Below are 20,333 nucleotides of genomic sequence, written 5' to 3'. Positions count from 1 at the left end.
CACATTCGTAAATGGTATTATATACTGAGACTGAAAGCTGTAAGTCATTCTCATTTTCTAATGTTCGGAGGGATCACTGGTTTCACTGGACTGATCCATTCAAATTTCTTGCAAGTTTTTCACCTCAAAGATACAGTATTTATCAATGAATATTATTTGTTTACAAGTTATGTTAGTATTCTAGTTCTATAATTTCGTTTATTAGATGAATTAAAGAAAAATTTTCCCTCATCGGTCATTTGATTGTCCTGCTCAAGCCAGAGTTAGCTATATTTCCAGAAAACCCTGGCTTATTTTGATGGGAATGGTATTTGAACATGGTTTCCAGGCCTTTCTATTGTCTTTCATATAGAGAAAACATAACTTCGTGTTATTTCCCAAATTTAGGATTACAGATTTTTTTTACTCTTTGATTTTGTATGTGTCTCTTTTCTCATACACTAAAAATCCTCATTTCTAATTATATTAACATAGTTATGATTAACAATTTAATTACTGAAGAGTTTAAGATTTTTTCACATTTCCTTTTGCCCTTGGATATACCCCATTAAGAATGGACACACAAATTACTATGCTTTAAAGATAATTGAAACATACCTGTGTATTCAAGCCATCAACTTGATATGCAACGCAGGTCATGTTTCATTTTGCTTTGGACTTGTAGGGCTTTCCTTAACTTTACTTAAACCTCCTTTTAGAATAACATATGTACCAAAGTCAAATGTTGAAAATTCAAGATATATTCAGAGAATCTAGCTTCCATCCTGGTTCTTTCCATCTGGTTTCTCTCCTCCTGCCTCCACCATAAGCACCATAAGTAACCACCACTTTTTAAAGTTTTGGTTATCCTTCCATTGTTTCTTTTTTTAACACCACACACACACACACACACACACACACACATTTTATATCCCTTCTTAAATATGATTATATATATGTGTGTGTATATATATATATACCTTCTCCATTTTGTTTTTTACTTCTTAATAAGACCACTCTGCAGCGTTATACAGAAATATACCTCATGGATTTTTACAGCTACATACTACTCAATCATGCGGCTATATTAGGATTTAGAATAATCTATTTTTAAGTATGGTATTTAAATTTAAATAACCAGTATTTCATTGAATGCCTCTGACCTGTGAGTTAAGAATTAGATCAAAAGGTATGAGAAGTCAAGGCAATCAGGTTGATTGAAAAATTCAGTTTTAAATAGGGTATGTATAACATATTTAGATGACTAGTACATCTCAATACAGTGGATTTTATATATATTTTGAGGGAGGGCTGAAAATGTTTTGAAAATTAATTGGATGTTTTCTTCCAGTCATATGCACAAAAAACATTTGAGATGCCTATCCAAGTCCTGATTTCTTTTCTGAAATCTGCTTCCTACCTAGAAAGGCCGGCATGACTTGAACCAAGAAAAAGGCAGTGCTTTCCTGGCCAACAAGTTTGTCATTCAATTGTCTGGCTAATGAGTCAGCATGCTAAATGAGGTATGCCTATATACAGAACTAAACATTAAGGGAAACAGTGTAGTAATAGCTAATTCTCTTGTGCTCTTATGTACTAGGCACTGAACTAAAGCACTTTGAACATTAACTTATTTATCTTCGATATCCTTGAGGTAGGTACTATTACTGCATTAAAAATAAGGCGGCACAGGAAGATTAAATAACTTAAAGAAAGAGTCACACAGCTAGTACTATAAATGGCAGGGCTACGATTAAACTTAGGCCTTCTGGCTCCAGAGCTCAGAATCCTAACCACTATATTACCCCATCTTTAAAAGTTATTAGGACCAGAAGAAATAACATTCAGAAGTAAAAATAGTAAACTGAGATGATAAAAGTTTTAATTCTGATGCAACAGCCAAATATAAAAGAAAACAAGCAACAAGTAGGGGTGTATGGTTTTATTTTTTTAAAAATGTATATGCTCAAAAACAGTTTACTTGGAAATTTTCACTAGAAGAAATAAAAAACATGAAAGAACACCAGCATAAATACACAATGCATACTTTAATTGTGGTTATATTAAATGTATCTTAATGTAATACTGCTGTAACATGGTATCATCTCATCGTTAAAAAATTAAAAAAAAAAAAAGAATATAGGGAAATGAAACTAAAAAACTACAGAATCCTGGATTCTATGGCAGATGGAGTACCCTTATTTAAGCTAGAAAAGGAGCCTGTAAGATAGAAAGAGAAGAGACAAGCAATCTAAAGCCAGCATGTTAAACCAACTGTGAGTTTTTAAAAATGCCGTTAAAATGAATCTAAGAATGCCTTTTAACACAGCTCACACTTTAATGAATACCAGATAATTCACAGCAAGATTGTAAAGCTAGGAATGTAATGTTACTGTGGGGTTTTAGCCATGACCCTCACCTCACTCTAGTATATGAAAAAGAAAAAAGAAAAGTCTTTAGTCATGATTTGCACCTTAATCAGCATCAATTATTCTCAGCAGCCCAAAACCCTATAAATGCAGCAGAGCACACAGGTCTTTAAGTATGAAAGTCTAGTTAACATAAAAAAAATTCACATTGGGAAACAGCCATACAAATTTAAGGACTGTGAAAAGTCTTTTAACAGAGTTTTGGTAACCACGAGATAATTCAAACTGAAGAGAAACCCCAAGTGTAAAAAAACGCAACAAGGCCTTTAGGTATCACTCAACCATTAGCAAAATCCACAGTGGAGAGAAACCTTTTATGTGTAGCTGAAATGATAAAGTCTTAAGTAGTGACCCATTCCTTAATTCAGTATCAGAACTTCTATATGAATGTGCTGAATATGCAAGGTATATAACCAAAGGAGGGAAATTTGAAGACACGAATGCTGAAGCAGTAGACAGTTCCCAACCACCCCTAAATATAATGGCATCCCACCCCTCTCCCTATCACACTAGCCCCCTTACCCTAATTTTTCTTCTTGATGGTACTCATCACTTGACACTCTCTATACATTTATTTCTTAAAATGTTTTGTCTAACTTCCTCCACTAGAATACAAGCTCTGAAACAGCAGAGGGTTTTAAAAAGCTATATTCTCAGTGTCTAGGATAAAATCTGGCATATGGTAGGCATACAATAGTTGAGTGAATTTAGTGTAGTACTTTCCTCATGTGGGGTATTTAGTACCTTGAGGTTACTTCATTCTAAGTGAATGATTTAGCAGGCTTTAACATATATAGAAAATGTGTTCATTATTTTATAATATGCCAGAGTAAAAAGCATTTTAACTGCTATGGTCTACAAATTATTCTCCAACTGTGTGGGGGATGGAAAGTTGTATAAAAAGCACCCAGTACTACCCTCATAATTGTATCAACCAGTTAGACAAAATGGCCTACAAGGGTCATGAAGGTAAAATGGAAGTTTCCAACTTCTTAAGTCAAAGTTCTCTTTCCTCAGGTTCAGAATCTAAATCTTTACTCCTCTCAGGATGACATATATCCCTATATGCTTTGTCAGCCACTGGTATAGAGGGCATGGCAGTTTGGAATCCAATAGCAACAACCTTTTTGTGCAAAGTTTGGCATTTAGAATCATGCCTCATTAATTCAAAAACATTACTAAGGGCCTACCATGCATTAAGCACTATGTATACAGGTAAATTTTTAAAATATGGAGCTTACCAACAACAAAGAAAATAATTACAAAGCAGTGTGATCAGTGTGATAACACTGGAGGGGAAGAGTAAAGGACAAGAACAAAGGAGCATCTAATTTGACTGAAAAGGGCTTTAAAAAGCCTATGAAAACAGAATCACTGAAGCTGAATCCTAAGAGGTAGGTAGGTATTCACTTGGTCACAAAGAAGGATGTAGAAGTAATGATGTGTGCAAGGCTACTGAGGTTGAAAACACAAAGCACATTTGGGGAAGAACTGGAAGTACTTGCAATTGATCAGGATGCTCTAAAAAGAGGGATAGTCTGTGGTTCTAAAAACCATATTAAAAATAATTTAAATCTTTATACTTAGAAAGCACAAAGGTATTTTCATAATAAAACTTGCTAAAATGTTAAGTTAAACAAAAATCTTAGCTGTGTAAGGATAAGCAAGGGGGCTGGGGCAGGAATTGAGAGATTTCCTTTGCCACAAAGGCTCTATATCAGAATTTGTATGTTTACCAAAAGCACCCTGGATTTTAACTGTTTGAGCAACACTGGACTAGAACATGATTACACAGGATGACTACAGAGACATGGCTGGGAAGGTAGCCGTTCTGTGTTGCCCTGATCTGTGGAAAATCCCAAAAAGAGAAAACTTACAAAGCAGAAAGGATTTTATATAAAAGATGAGGACTTGATGTTTGGACACACTGAGTTTAAAATTACTGTGGGATGTCTAATGAAGACATTTGATAGGTAGTTAGAAACAAGGTTTAGAGAGCAAGAGAGAAGACAGGATACAAGTTACAGGTTTGAGACTCAGTCTGATATTACAGGTGGTAAAAGAAGCCATAGTTATGAATGACACTGTATAAAATATGTAAAGTAAAAAAAAGAGAGAGAGAGAAAATCTAGTGAAGATCAACACCTAAAAGGTAGGCAGAAAGTGAGACAACACTTTGTGGGGAAATGACAGAGACAGCAGAGATGAAACCAACGTGTAGCACAGAGTAGCCTTTGATAGGAAGCAGGCAACCTCTTTTCCTCTAAAACAGGGGAAAATGAGTAAAGTTGGAAAATACAAGTTGACCTCTTCATAGTCCCAATTTTCTGTTCAATAGGAGGAAGAGTCATATGCTAGGGGAGGGGCAGAGGGCCTAAGGAAAGTAATGAAGTTTGGCTCAGCCACAGCGGGAAATGGGAGAGAGGCCACCCTAGTAACAAACATAAGGTTTACACTGAGGGCTTTTCTAAGGCTGAAGCGAGATACTTGTACTGATTTTACTTTGAAGGACTACCCTTCACAAAGAACTCAGCATCCCAGAAAAGGTAGATAATAAATAGGATTAATCTGAGGTTGGGGGCTTGCTGAAGGATTAGACTAAAAGACCAGGGGAAGAAGAATAACTGGTGAGATTAGTTCATATAGTGTCCCATAAAGCTGAGGGTAGATAGGGAAGAAAGCCTGAAAGTGGCTGATAGTTTAGGAGGAAGGGGAACAGTCAAGAAATGGGGGTAAGAAGGAACTGAAGAATGTGGAACGAACATAAAGGAGAGAAAAGTCAATAAAATAAGGAAGTGAAAAAACTGAAAAGAGGGCAGTTATCAGTTACTGAAATTTTACCAGAAAGAGAAATTCAAGATGGTGACATTCAAAGTGTGGCTACAGGAGTAAGCTGCTGGAATGTGATAAAGTCACTGGGCAGAAGTCCAAGATATCAGCAAGGTATCAGAAAGATCATCCAAAGATGACAACAGGAGTTGAGGTAGACAGAAAGATCATGAGCAAGATATCAAGTTAGGCTCTCTGGCCTTTAACACTCACCCCTATTATTAAAGGTAGAAAACATTAAAATTTCATTACGGTATGAAAAGACGTGCTATAAAAGCATATGAACTAATGGTAGACTAACCTAACTTGATTTTTATCTTCATTACTTACTTGAAAAGCCATGCATTTTCTTTTAAACAAAATAGAAAAATAATTTTTAAATTTTTATAAAATGCCTAAAGGAAGTAGAAATTTTAAATACAATTAGTAATACATGGCAAAATAATTAAACACAGTGATTCCTTTCTGAGATCTTTCATTATTTACCTTACTGAAAATGGAATCTGAATTAGTCATAATCTTTCATTTTGCCTACATTTATATCTATAGTATGTATTCAAAGCAGTGAGATAACTTTTAATTTCTGATTCATGGTAAATTTCAAGGTAGGGAGATTATACAAAATAATCTAAAGATGACAAAAATGGTAAACTTGTGTTACATATACCACAATTAAAAAAATCTAAAGTAACAGAAAAAATCTTTGTAAAGCTAAATTGGGTTACTACTCATTATTAGTGACATAACATCTGTATTTTAAGGTGAGTTTGAAAAACAAACTTTTAGACATTAAAGAATCATCCCTTCATAGGTTTAAGAATATATAATGAAAAAGATGGTGACGGTGTTTAAAGAAGGGTACCCAAGTTGGATATCTTTATGCAGTGTAATGTTCTCATATTCAGTATCAACATGTCTTCTTTTTTGGAACTCTCTTTTCCATTTCATGGGTTACGTTGTTTTTCTATTTGAAAAGGACTAGATGAACTTTCTAGTTACAGCGATGATGAAAGAAGTTTAAAATTTGTTTTGCATTCGTTGTATTCCATTCTTGTTCTTTCAGGGGTCCTTCACACACAGATACATACTTTTTCAAGATCTTTTCTCCTACTTCTCGGAAATCCAAGGGTTCCTTGTGTGTAGTGCAGCCTGCTCCAGAAACATTAGTATCCACTTCATGATTTTCTGGTTGCTGATCAGCACAATACTTCGATCCCCAGTAACACATTTCTCCACTGTACATCATAGCCAGCAGATGAATGTCACTAAATATTCCTGGGAAAGTCATTTAGGTCGACAGATTAGAATTAAAAGCTTAAAAAGAAACCCTAGTTATTAACTAAACTTGAATTAAAGTTCCTTTTGTCATTAAGCTTTTCTATTCTCACTTTAACAGTAACACAAAAGCAAAATATGACTAATACAATCTTCATTTAATAAGCATGTTTATATCTATTTTACTGATAAAGGAGGCCCATTACAAAAAGAGAAACAGAGTACCAGAGAATTTTTTTTAGAGAATCATTTAGGTAAGTGATTTTGACCTTTTTGGGGTCCACTCTAGAACTTCTTCAAGAATCTAAGGAAGAGAACTTCTCCCAGAATATACACCCCAAATTCTGCAGTCAATTTCAGAGTACTTATAAACTCTCTGAATTCCATCCATGGACACACCCTTTATTTTGGGGTATGCTCTAGGATGATTCATATAGCTAAAGTCAGGTATCCTAAACATCCTATATTTCTCTAAAAGTCTAAGAAATTATCATGCATAATCATGCCTGAGAGTCCATACAATTATTAAAGGTGTTTTTCCAAGATGCTTTGTATTACCAGAAAAAAAGAGAATATGCTGCAGAATTTTCATCAAAAGTTGAACTCTTTCTTCTTATGGGTAGTTTTTCCAGTAGGCAATTATATAATTAAACATTTATGGTGCATAAAGTGTATTAATTTGGCAGAAAGACAAATAAACCTAGAATGAAAAAGATCTGGGTATAAATTAGTGGCTTTGTGTCTTTGGGCAAGTCACCAAAGCTCTTTGAATCTCAGGTTTTAAATCTGAAAAATAAGGAGTTTGTATCCCCTACTTAATTCATGGAATTTTCCTAAACAACATATGAAATAAAAATTTAACTTCTTAAAAGCCATTAAAGAAAAAAATAAATGACGTATTCTAATGTGCTTCTGTGATTAGAAAAGATTACTTCAAATAAATGAGCATCATAATGTCTGTTGTTCACCTAATATGAGTTGAGTGACCATGATGGCACTGGATATGAAAAATTCAACTTTCAAAATGGTGGTAGTTTCTGTTTTGAATCTATTGCAAGCTTTCTAAAGTATCAAAATTTGTTCCTGCAGTATTCACATTCACTTCACCTCAATTTCTGCTTATAAAGAGTAGCAAGAGAAACAACAGGCTCAGCAGAATAGCTGAATGAATGGTGATATGGTTTGGCTCTGTGTCCCCATCCAAATCTCATCTTGAATTGTACCCTCATAATTCCCATGTGTTGTGGGAGGGACCCAGTGGAAGATAACTGAATCATGGGGGTGGTTTCCCCCATACTGTCCTTGTGGTAGTGAATAAGTCTCAAGAGATCTAATAGTTTTATAAGGTCTTTCAGCTTTCATTTCTCTCTCCTTCTCTCTTGTCACCGCCATGTAAGAAGTGCCTTTTGCTTTCCGCCATGATTATGAGGCCTCCCAGCAACGTGGAACTGTGAGTCCATTAAACCTATTTTTTTTTCCCAGTCTTGGGTATGTCTTTATCGGCAACATGAAAATGGACTAATACAAATGGCTATACAATAAATAGTGGTTCTCAAACTTTTGCCTTCAGAACTTATTCCTTCTTTCTAACTGTATGTTTGTACCCATTAACCCAATCTCGCTTCATCACCTCCCTCCCACTCATACAACCTTTTGTGATACCAGCTCTGATGTGTAGGGGGGAGAGGGTCCTCAGTGGTAGTAAGGGTGTAAACAAAGGGTGTAAAAGTTGGACAGTTTTTTTATTTACCCTCATGTGATTCCAGGTTTATTCTGACAAGGCAATTTTTATAACACTTTCAACTGATAAGGCCATGTCCAAAGATTAAAATTCTCTGGCCCCACTTCACAGAACAATGAGGCTCAGAGGTGAGACACAAGGGCTTACTGCATAACATTCAATGATATACAGATAATGTCTAAACAATAATATGATTATCTTACCTTAGAAAAAGTAACAAAAACCATACACAGTTTTGAGTTTTATCTAAAATTAGGTAAATTATCACCAAGATCTAGCCACAGAAAATTTGATGTCTCATATAGAACTTTTCTCCCTAAATATTAAGAATTATTCAGAATTGTATTTTATATCGACTAACAAAAAATAATTTGAGCCTCTCCAAAAGGGACTTAGGAGTAATTCAGCCTATGAAAGGTAGGTTTCCTGGCTTCTAATCTAATCATGTTCAAATAGATACATTTGGGCAAAGCAACCTTTTTTTCTTTTTTCTCAGATAGGGTCTCACTCTGTTACCCAGGCTAGAGTGCAGCTGTGCAATCAGGGCTCACTGCAGCCTCAAACTCCTGGGCTCAACTGATTCTCCCACCTCAGCCTGCCATGTAGCTGGAACTACAGTCACGTGCCACCATGCCTGGATAATTTTTTTTTTTTTTTTTAGTTTTTGTAGAGATGATGGATGATGTCTCACTATGTCTTGAACTCCTGGCTTTTCTCTAGTGATCACCCTGCCTTGGCCTCCTAAAGGAGGCAAACTTACATTTTTTTGTTTTGTTTTTGTTTTTGTTTTTTGAGACGGAGTCTCACTCTATCCCCCAGGCTGGAATGCAGTGGCGAGATCTCAGTTCACTGCAACCTCCGTCTCCCGGGTTCAAGCGCCAACTTCTTTAGATGAGGACAAAAAGCCAGCACCATAAGAGGGCTTAGGACAATATGTAGCAAAACTGCTGTGGTGCCTATACTGTTTCTTTTTGTCTGGAAAATGCTACCCTATCTGACCCTTTTAATTCCCTTGTTGAAGAAGCAACTGAAACTAGGAGCTAGTAAATTCAAAGTATGACAAAGAGATGTCACCAATATTACCTGCTTCCTGAAGAAAAAATTCCAGGCTATGAGAGTGTCTTACTATAGAAATGGGAGAATTAGGAAAGCAGGTGATTTGTGCCACTCCCTTTGGTTCTAAATGAGCTTTACTGCCTACCTCCACCTTTATATTTTAAAGTGTCCCACATTAAGAATTCAATTTAATCAGTCCATGTGTGTAAATAGAAATTTTTAACAAGGCATTTTCAATGCCTCTAATTGGTTCCTAGTTATCTGAAATAACTAATAACTAGTATATACTTGCCATAAATACATCAAATACCCCATGTTTGTCAAAATGTCATGCTCACTGAGAGAGCTTTTTGTATTCACAATAAGTTGTTTTAGAATGAAATATTTGTCTAAATGAGCAGAAAGTAATAATTTTTGGACATCATGTCACTTAAATCACCATTTTTTTTCTATGAAATGCTTTCAGATAGAACAATCCTGGAGAGGCTAACAAAGAAACAGGAAGAATTAAAACATACTTAAAATACTAGAATATTTCCAAAGAGGTATTCTAATTATTCTTCATATTTCATTTTTTTCCCATCAAAACTTCAGATGAAGTAAAAAAAAGTTTACACATGTGATCTAATGTTACTTGCAGCTATTTGACCTTGACCAATTCATTTGGGTTTACCTGGACCTCAGTTCTTCCATTTATAAGAAGATGGTAAAAGTAAATGGTTCTTCTCTTCCCACACACAAGTCTAAAACCCAGATGATGCTCTATATTCAGTTCCTTGAATTTTCAAGTACACAGATGCTTGTGGCAGAAATTTATAGTTGCCAACCAGTACTCATTCTCCCCAATACCCCTTTCTTAGTAACAACCTTACTTTTATTTGGGATGGCAATGTATCAGGTTAAGGACTATACTTTCCAGGTTTCCTTACAGCTAAGTAAAGTCATCTGATTAAATTCTGGCCAGTGAAATGGAGGTTGTAAGAAACTTCTGAGAAGGACGGTCTAACGGAACATACTTGGCTGAAATTCCCTTTTGCCATGCCTGTAGCCTGAAACACAGGTGAGACTGAAGGAGCTCCAGGAACATCTTGGGATACTGAGAATAAAAGCAATGTCCTAAACAGAGATGCATGCTGCACAGTCTGGAAAGTATTATATTCTAAATAAAGTGCCTCCTCATGAAGAGAGAGTCTTGTTTTAAAGATGAACGGAGGAAAAAGGTAAGAACATGATGAGATGGAGCCACTGTACCAGCTCTGGACCTTTCCTGTGTGAAAGATCACTAAATATCTACCTTGTTTAAAAGTTACTTCCAGTTAGTTACAAGTAGCCAAATCTAGTTCTGATAAAATGCTGACTGAGGCTTGACATGGTTTGGCTTTGTGTCCCCACCCAAATCTCATCTTGAATTATAATCCCCAGGTGTTGAGGGAGGAAGCTGGTGGGAGGGGACTGGATCATGGGCGTGGTTTCCCTCATGCTATTCTCATGATAATGAGTGAATTCTCATGAGATCTGATGGTTTTATAAATAACAGTTTTTCTTGCACTCACACATGCTCTGTCTCACCTGCCACCATTTAAGACGTGCCTGCTTCCCCTTCCACCATGATTGTAAGTTTCCTGACACCTTCCCAGCCATGAGGAACTGAAAGTCAATTAAACCTCTTTTGTTTATAAATTACCCAGTCTCAGGTAGTATCTTTATAACAGTGTGAAAACAAACTAATTACACGGCTGTGTGAGGATGCAAAATGAGCAGAAGGAATACAATACATAACTTCCAAAATTGCTTAACACAAGGGATGAGAAGTATTTTTCTGTATTACATCAAAAGACTTTATCTTTGAATTTTGTATAAGCCCTTTTATTACTTATTACTTTTTTGTCTATAATCTACTTTGACATTTATTTAAATCAAAGTGAAATCTAATAAACTTCCTAAAATCTTAAGAAGCTTTAAATTACTTAGAAAATTTAATGAGAGATCACATTACCTGCACTCAGTAATTTAGCTGTGTCTAGGTCTTGGAAAGAAACTCCTTCATTTAACTGGATAGGACATCGATAATTTAGCATCTGTAGCAAGTAACTGATTCCATCAAGAAGGTACTAAATAAAAGTCAGAGCCAAAGAATTGAAAGTATTATCAGCAGAGATAATATAAACTTCAAATATTAATATTTTCCATTCTTTACTCAAGAGAAAATTGGTTAATATATAGACACAGCTTACAGCTATTCTATTTCAATGGTATAAAGACCCACTATCCCAAGACTCTGATAATATAAATATACCCCTTGAAATGCTCTAGTAGTAAGAAAGAGTACTAAAAAAAAAAAAAGAACGCATTAACCAGAAACACATTTCAGTAATATATTTGTTAAAGATGTTATCAGAGGAAGAAAAGAATAAAGATAATAAAGATGTGCTCAACAACAATGTATTAAAAGCACGTATGTACTTATAATTTAGAAATATTATGATCAAACTTTTATATCTGCAAGTGTGGTCTCCCATTTCCAAGCCCACCTAAATTGTGTGTACATTTAACCCAAGTTAGAATCCTTAGTGATACAATACCAAGACTCATATTTTGGATTTAATGATTCAGTCATAATGGTCAAGTGAATCAGAGGGCCACAATTTTCTAGAAGCAGGGTCATATGAGTTCCTTAGAAGTGATCTGCTGACAGGCTCACAAGTATTTCTTTCAGGACAAAATTTGTTTAAAAGTTTAGAAATTAATATAGTTTATCTTATATTTAAAATAATACAAATCCTTTAAAAAAAGAACTTCACAGATTACAAAGTGCTTTCACATGTTATCTGATTTAGTCTTCACAACAAGCCCAATTTATTTATGATTACCCAGCTAGTAAATAAAAGACGTAGAATACAAACCAAAGACCCTTTGATCCACTACTCTTAGTAGTACAACAAAGACAGCTTTCTGAAACCTATAAATGTCAACAATGAAAAATGTGTAGGGAATGTCTTCTTACCTTTTTAAGCAAACTGGATTTTCTTAAGAGCCACTCTCTTCTTTTGGTAAGAGAATGACAATACATATACAGCAGGGCTCCTCGTCTCCAAGACAGACATTCCAGTAGCTCATCCCCAAGCAAATTGCAGTGCTGAAACACACACAAAAAGACATAGCTAAAAAGGGAAATTGGATGTCTGTAAAAGTTGAAGTTAAATTTCAAAAACTCAGCAATTGAAAACATTCTCGCATCACAAAATGTGCCCTTTGTTTAGCTACTTACACAGGGAAGCCTTAGTTTCAATCAATTATAAATATGCAAGCCTATCAATACATGAAAATTAAAATAACTACTTCAATTCACAAGTAGTTTTACAAAGTAATTTAAAAAACATTTTTACTAGCAAATTCCCCTAACAGGTTTGCAACATAAGCAGTCATTTCATTAAAAAGGTAACTTTTCACAAATACATTACTTGAAGTGAGATCATATCTATTTCTACTACCACTCGAATAAAATAATGAAAATTTACACCCAAAAATAATTCTAATAAATCAAAATTGTTAAAGCGGTTTGTCATTTAAATTTGGGGATAATGTTTCCACAGCCTCCCCTGATATATAAACAGAGAAAAAAAATATCTAGGTAGATAGTCAGCAGGCAGTTAAAGATGAGAAATTATTTGCTTGAAAGAGTATCCAGGACTAGAGATAAAAAATAATAGGATTATCCAAATAGAAGTGACAGTACAAAGCCTGTGAACAGGTTGTCAAGCAAAGACAGAACAGAGACTATCAGTGGTGAAGGAGACATCCTTGGCTAGTACCTGTGCTTCTAGAATGGAAGGCAGGACAGTTGCTAGCAAGAGAAGATATTTCAGACATGAAGAAGTGGAAAAGGAGCAGGTAGGGTCTCAGAGGGAGGGGGTGATCAATGTTAAGAAGGGGAGCAAATGTTCGAGAGACTAAGGACTATAAGGACAACAGATGTAGTAATTAGATTAATAGTGACCTTCAAGAAAACAGCATCTGCAAAAGTAAACGGGGTGGATATGGGAATATCTATGTTAAAAAAAATGAGTAGGCACTGCTATTACAATTCTATTATGCAAATATTCTGAAATACATTTAGTAAAATATGATACTTTTGTTGCAACACTGGTCTGAAGTGTTAAGCTCTTTTATCTCCCTCTTCCAATCTTAAGAAACAAAGATACAATCAAGAAGAAAAAAAATATAGACTCCAAAGACCAGGACAGTACCAGCAATATTCCATCATAATTAACAGGAATGTAAACCTTACTTTTGGATGCATATTATTTTCCTTGACTAAAATTTCTGGTTCTGAAAGAAAACTGATCAGCTCTTTTACTTTCTGTGAAGAAGAGTCTTCAGGAAAATCTTCATCTACTAGCTTGTTCTCTTCAAAATATGTCATGTCCAAAATAGCCTAAAAAAAAAAAAAAAGAAAGGTATCTATCACATTTAAAATTGAAAAAAAAAATTCTTACAGTTTAACCTTGCACATATAGGTGCTTTATTACACATTTAAATCTTCTAGCTCAATATGTAAATTTGAGAAGTAGGCAAAATGTCTAGATGTAAATATAATTTGAGAAAGATTTTAAAGAAAATTTCATAGGTATTTTACTAAAGTACTGAATTAATGATAATCTTTCTTTCCCTAAAAAAAAAAAAAAAAGAGGTTTAATTTACAGAATTTATATAGAATTATGAAAAACGTAATTATTATATTCTGCTATTTATATAATCCCTGAAAATTTCCTAAATGCCTGCTGTTATCAAGTTAAGGTCACTACTTCTAGTTTTGAACCTTCAAAGGATTTATTTGTTTTCCCAAATACAGAGCTAGTATTAGGGGCATATGTATCCTGCCACCCAATAGAGTAAACATACCATCAACATATGCAACTCAAACACTAAGCCCCCAGATTCCTAAATATTAGAGATGCTGTTAGAGCATATAAAACTCCTCAATCCTTTTTCCTCTCTCAATCCATTGAACTAAGACTAAGGAAACTGGGTTCTAGTGTCATTTCTACCACTAATCACTTAACTAACCAAAGACAAGTCAGTTTTATCTTTTTTGAGCTTCAGCTTCTTAATTGACTAAATGATAAATTGGACTAAAATACCTTTCAAAGTTCCTTGTTGGAGTATAAAATTAATTAACATATGTAAAGTACTAGAAATGTTACCTAGCACACAGTAAGTGCTTTTACTTTCTGTGAACCTGAGCAGTAAGTGTTATTGTGTGAAAGGCCTAAGCCAGTAAGGAGAGATCATCATATATGATTTCATCATCATATGAAAGGTGATCTGTTGATTCGGAACCATAAATAGGTTTTAAGAGGATCTGGAAAATTGAAATCTGTATCTCTAGGTCTTTTGCCTTATTCTAGTAACTAAGTTAAATGTCTGGAACACTCTCATTTGAAAAAAATGAGATGACATACAACATATGCGGACAAGCACAGAGTTTTCTGAAAGGAAAGAAAGCCAAGCAAAATACCTGCCAAACTTAAACAGTTCTCTGTGGTTTATGAGTAGCTGTTAGGCTTACTCAGCCATGGTGTTTGAAGGCAGAAGCTATCTTTAGAAACTTCGTAACAGGAAGAACAGCACGAGGCATTTAAATGCTATAAACGGGCACTCTGGAAGCCTAAGTTTACTGTACTTTCTGTAACCACTTCAGTTTTATTATCCCTTAGCAATCCAAAAAGGGCACATGAAAACACTCTATCAACTACAAAGTGCTATATAAATGTTAGTTACTACAATAAAATTACATTTCTTGATGTTAGCATGCCTCAGCAGTGTTTCCGAAAACCAAGAAAAAAAGACATTGTCTACACAGCAGCCTGATTTGGAAAGGAAAGTTAAAAAACAAGTCGGTGAACAGAAAAATCGCCTGGATATGCATGACACTAGCAGGGAGAATAATATTGAGAATCCTAGGGAAGGTAAATTTCAGGGGGAAAAAAAAAGTCGGGGCCCTTATATCAACCCCTGCTCCCTCTGAAACTTTCAAGAGATTGGACATTGCACACAGTAGTGTCCTGTTCAATTATCTCTAAAAGAAAACAATTCTATTATCTGTAAGATTTTTTTCCTGACTTTTCTAATTAACACATCTAATAAATCTTACTTCTTTTCATACTGCCTCAAAGTTTCAAGTTTTTGTGTTTTATTCATAGTTTTTTGAACAAAATTAAACACTTGAAATATGGAATAAACTGATTTCATTTTACCTAAAATTGGAGTCAATCATCTAAATAAACAACCTGCCCTCATAAAATGCCAGAGTCCACATCTCTTTCAGTACCTGTGTGTAAAGTTCTAGAAGATTTGATGGATTTGAACATTCTTTCTCTTCTCCACACAGGAGTTTCAATTTTTCTAATGCTGCAGAGGCCCGAATTAAAAAGTGATCTATAAGAAATAAAAACATAAGGATTACATCACATAGTTTCAGAGTGTTATTTAAACAAAAAACAAATTATGTATGAAGATGAAATGATGAAATGACAAGATGAAATAATATTATGGCATATGGAGAAACAGCATTATAGTAATAATATCTATGCTGACCATGGCTCATAATATCTAAAACATGAAATATCTCATAATGTCTAATCCTGATTAAGTAAATTTATCATGAAAATTTATTCTAGAAAGCAAAATACTGAAAACTTTCTAGAGTCAATCTTGCCATTTCTCAAATGCAGTCTGTATTCTCATTATGCTTCTTTTATGATGATAATGCACTCAAAATAGTTAAATTTAAAACTTACTGGAATATACAAATAATACACATAAATCTACAGAAAGGGCTTCCACTGAAAACTTATAATTTCATAAATGTAGTTGCAAATGTTATGCAAAAAACCATGATTGACAAAATCGAATTCCTTATAAAATGCCAGCATTATGAGCAGTTATAATTTTATAATTGTTTATATCTACTACGATTAAAATTATATAATACATCTATGTATTTAATTCCTTTAAAAACTTAGAAACAAATTACCTCATTTCCTCAAAACTTGGAAGAAAAGGAACTAAACACTTCTAATAAGTCTTCTAATCACAACTCACCCTCCCTCCACCTTCACCATCTCCTGATTTTTTTTTTCCCTTTCTCTAATGTCATAATCCCTTTGTTGCTTCTATGATTTCACCTTTTCTTATGTGTCCACTCCAAGGTACTATCCACCCTTCTGCAGCACTTCATGTAGTCACATTTCGATACACCCACTATCAAGACACTAAACTCCCTGAGTTTGCCTTTCTGTGCTTCCCTTCTGAAACATACTCTGATATTCTAAAATATATCCCTTTCTTCTTCACAGGCCAATGAACAGATAGTGTAGCACTTGGTGTAGACCTACCTGATCTAGCCTCAGGAGTTACACGGACAGATAAGCTGTTCATTGTTGCAGCAAAAGCACCATCAGGTTATGTCTGTTGGCAATCATGTGACTGCTGCCTTAAGTCTTCTCAGGTAAAGCCTGAGATTGGATTTTGATTGCTACAAGATCCACTTTCACTTGAGTTGAAATCTGCTTCTTAGCACTGTCTTCCCACCTCTCATTAGCCCAGAAGTGACATCCACACAATGTAGAAAAAGAGCCTACTATAAACTGAAATTATATGGAACATGATACTCCTTAGGCGCTTCTTTAGAGAGTGTGTTGATATGTTTTTTAACTTGCAGGATTATTTTCAATGTAAAGATTTGCATCGAACTCATTAAACCATTGCTGAAAGAGTATGCCACATAAACTGATGACATAATTACTGTGGCAGGGGTGTGGTGGTGGCATAGCTCACATTTTGGAAAAGCCCATGAAATGTAGTTTTACTAGAACTATTTAGTCAAAGTAATGACCGGTAAAGCAAAAGATGAAACTGATTCTTATATAATCTCTGGAAAAACTCCCTCATGACATACTTCCATAGAGTAAAGAGATTGTGCTTGTACAATGAGAAATAAATTAACAAAAATTGGCTAGAATTAAAAAATGCATTATTAGATGAAATAATATCTGGCTGTATCTCATCTAATTTGAAGAAGACAATGGAAATTATCAAACCCCTATACCCTAGTATAAATACATAGTCGTTACATTAAAGAACAAATTTTGAATGTATTTATTCTTGTTGCATGGAAAAATGTCAAATTCAATTCAAGTACATGAAATTTTGTTTTAATTACAGTTCATAAATCTTGTAATATTTTTAAGATTGAACTGATTTCCATGCTGAACTGATTTCCATGCTGACCATGGCTCATAATATGAACCAGTAACATTGTCATTTTATTTTAGCAAATTTTCAGAAGTATAAAGCCTCCAAACAAGAATTCCATATATAGCACATGACTTTTATTTCCAGTTCTCATTCATTCCAGATTAAAGAACTCTTTCAAGGGAAATGAGAATGGCTTTTGGTTCAGTGATAAGTGAATAAAAAACACTCTTTGGTCTCTTTGGACTGGTTCAAGTGAATCTGGGAATTAGAGGTAACTTAGACACACTTTCAGGTTAATAGCTCCTACTACCCAAGAATTATTCATGTGAATCCACAGACCAAAATATAAGTCCGCTTCAGGATGGTCTGTAGTAGGTCTTTAAAGAACACACTCCTGGCCGGGCACAGTGGCTCACACCTGTAATCCCATCACTTTGGGAAGCCAAGGCGGGTGGAATGCTTGAGCCCAGGAGTTCAGGACCAACCTGGACAACATGATGAACCCCGTTTCTACAAAATATATCAAAGTTAGCCGGGCGTGATGGTGTGCGCCTGTCGTCCCACTGCTAGAGGGACTACAGCCTGAGCGACAGAATGAGACTGTCTCTAAAAACAAAACAAAACAAAACACTACACTCCTGAGAAAAGATAATCCGGCAAAAAATATTCACTGAAACTAAGGCATTTCATCATAGACCCTATTTAATAAGAAATTCACCAATTATTCAATAGCTTAAGAAAATGTTCCACCACTGTTTTCCTATGAGTCCAATGACATCAGTCAGTCCACAAGAATTTTAAAAACTATCTGTAGTAATAGCTCAAACTCGAAAAGGAATAATGTAGAACCTAAAGGCAGGTGAGACGTAATGAAGAGAATTGGACTTAAACTCAGAAGGTTGAGGTAATTCCCTAGCCCAGTTTTTCCTAACAGCTTACACCTTTCCAAAACAATTATGCCAATACTTAACAGAGCCCTTGTTAGAACTGGCATGATGTATTAGGCAGAATAGTCTACACACTAACGTAAAGCTCTTCTACAGAATGTTTAGAATCCAAAACGTAAGATGCAAATTTACAACGCAGCAATGAAAAAGTGGAACTGTTATACCTGCCTTTTTATCTTTACAGGATGCAAACGACCATTACCAATTTGAGTGTTATCATTCACCTTAGCCATTTATTTAAACTTCTGTATTTTATTTAGATTCTGCCCTTTTCCCAATCGCTACCGAGACAGTTTACACCAGCATGGATCTGGACAGATTTTCCATGAATTCTGAAAAATGCAGTTTCCGAAGACAACGCCTTGGCAACGTGAGTTCTGGGGAGTGGGCAATCGATGGAGCAGCGAGGATCAGAAGCAACAGACCTCGGGTGGCTACTTGCGGCCTGGGACCCAAAGGAACACAGGCCTCAGCCTCTAGCCCTCATACCCATCGAGCGCCAGTATCTTAGCGCCGTCTGCCCCGCCCGCCTCCCGCTCCTCCGCTCCCTCACCATCTTCACCGGCAGCTTCGCTAAGTTGCTGTATGTGGGCCTGAGCCAGGTCCCCGAGCTCTTCCACTCGTCTCACCACACTATAGAATGCGGCCGCCATGGCCACAATCTGCGGGCGCGCCCCAGCCACGTGACCGTGTTGCCCGCAATCACCTGATCCTCCAGCACAGGCGGGGCGTAGGGCGGAACTCTTGTGGTTGGTGGGAGGAGACATCAGCTCCGGAAGAGGTCCGGCCCAGGCCGGCAAAGGTCGTTCCGGGTCATTTTTCCTGGACTTTCCTTCCCTCCCATAATCCTGAGCAGCAAGGAGACTAGGGGCGGGTGTGACGTTGAGGCACGCCTCTCTCTCGCCCCCTCCTGTAAGCCAATAGGGAGCCAGCCGTGCCCCTCGACTGACCCAATGGGAAGTCGGCTCTCTCCTCCTGCCTCCTGGAAGACAGCTTGGTGACGTGAGAGGGGGGCAGGATGCGGATTGTCGTCCGCATTCCCGCTTCCCTATCCGGCATGGGAACCACAGTCTGGAGGGCGGGCGCGAGGGTCTGGAAAGAGGGCTGTCACTTTTGGCCTTGTAGTAAGGAGGTTGTTAAAATAAAGTGATTATAATCTCCTGGTCCGAAGCGGAAACCCCACCGGTCCCCTGTGTAACACATCCAAGTCTCCAGGAGTTTGTAGTACCTCTGGATCGGGAGCTCCAAACACTACTGGAGTTGCCAGTCTACGTGGTTGAATATTGCTTTTCTAAATCTTGTATTTAGCAGTCGAATTCATCTCTGACCTCCCTTGGAGTTCACATTTAAAGTTCTTCAGACATCTTGCGTCCAGTGGTACTGAATTCTGCAGCCACAAAACTATTTTCATTGTCGATCTCAAGCCCTTCCCTTAAGGCGCTAATTGTGCATAAGTTCATCCTCTCAATTGGGAGTTTCAAAGCACTCAGTGAGCAAGTCTAACTTCACTTTGCATTCCGTGACTACTTTCTTGCCTCTGGTCAAACAAATCGTTAACTCTGTGGATTCATTTTTCAGTTTAACACACTGTATCTTGAAAAATCCCCATCCTACCATTTCTTATGGAAGGTAGTTTTTTATATAATAGAAAAATACTAAAAATGGGGGAGGGGGGAAGTGTATTGTGATTTATAAGTGATTGACCACAATGACTTTCTAACTGATCTTTGTAATATCAGTTTCTTCTTCTGTCGATTCACCCTAAATATAGAGGACAGGAATCACGTGTTTTGTGTCCTTGTTCCTTATACAGTGCCT

General features: G+C 36.1%; 1 protein-coding gene across 2 annotated transcripts; it reads right to left on the bottom strand.

Moving 5' to 3' along the window:
• Positions 1-1,906: 1,906 nt before the first annotated feature.
• On the bottom strand, positions 1,907-19,297 carry CUNH5orf51 (chromosome unknown C5orf51 homolog). 2 transcript variants are annotated; one of them, XM_033179460.1, is made up of 6 exons: positions 19,069-19,297; positions 15,641-15,747; positions 13,598-13,744; positions 12,314-12,445; positions 11,306-11,420; positions 1,907-6,512 (listed from the first exon to the last, which is right to left on the bottom strand). In XM_033179460.1, the coding sequence occupies exons 1-6, from the start codon at positions 19,280-19,282 to the stop codon at positions 6,229-6,231; spliced, it is 999 nt and encodes a 332-aa protein (XP_033035351.1). In that variant the 5' UTR covers positions 19,283-19,297; the 3' UTR covers positions 1,907-6,228. The 2 variants fall into 2 exon arrangements, with proteins under 2 accessions (XP_033035351.1, XP_033035352.1); XM_033179461.1 differs by lacking the exon at positions 19,069-19,297 and adding an exon at positions 16,707-17,009.
• Between the last annotated feature and the right edge of the window lie 1,036 nt (positions 19,298-20,333).

This window comes from Trachypithecus francoisi, unplaced genomic scaffold (genome assembly GCF_009764315.1).
Source record: "Trachypithecus francoisi isolate TF-2019V2 unplaced genomic scaffold, Tfra_2.0 Lachesis_group2, whole genome shotgun sequence".
NCBI classification, from domain to species: Eukaryota; Metazoa; Chordata; class Mammalia; order Primates; family Cercopithecidae; genus Trachypithecus; species Trachypithecus francoisi.
This window is presented reverse-complemented; position numbering and strand designations above follow the sequence as displayed.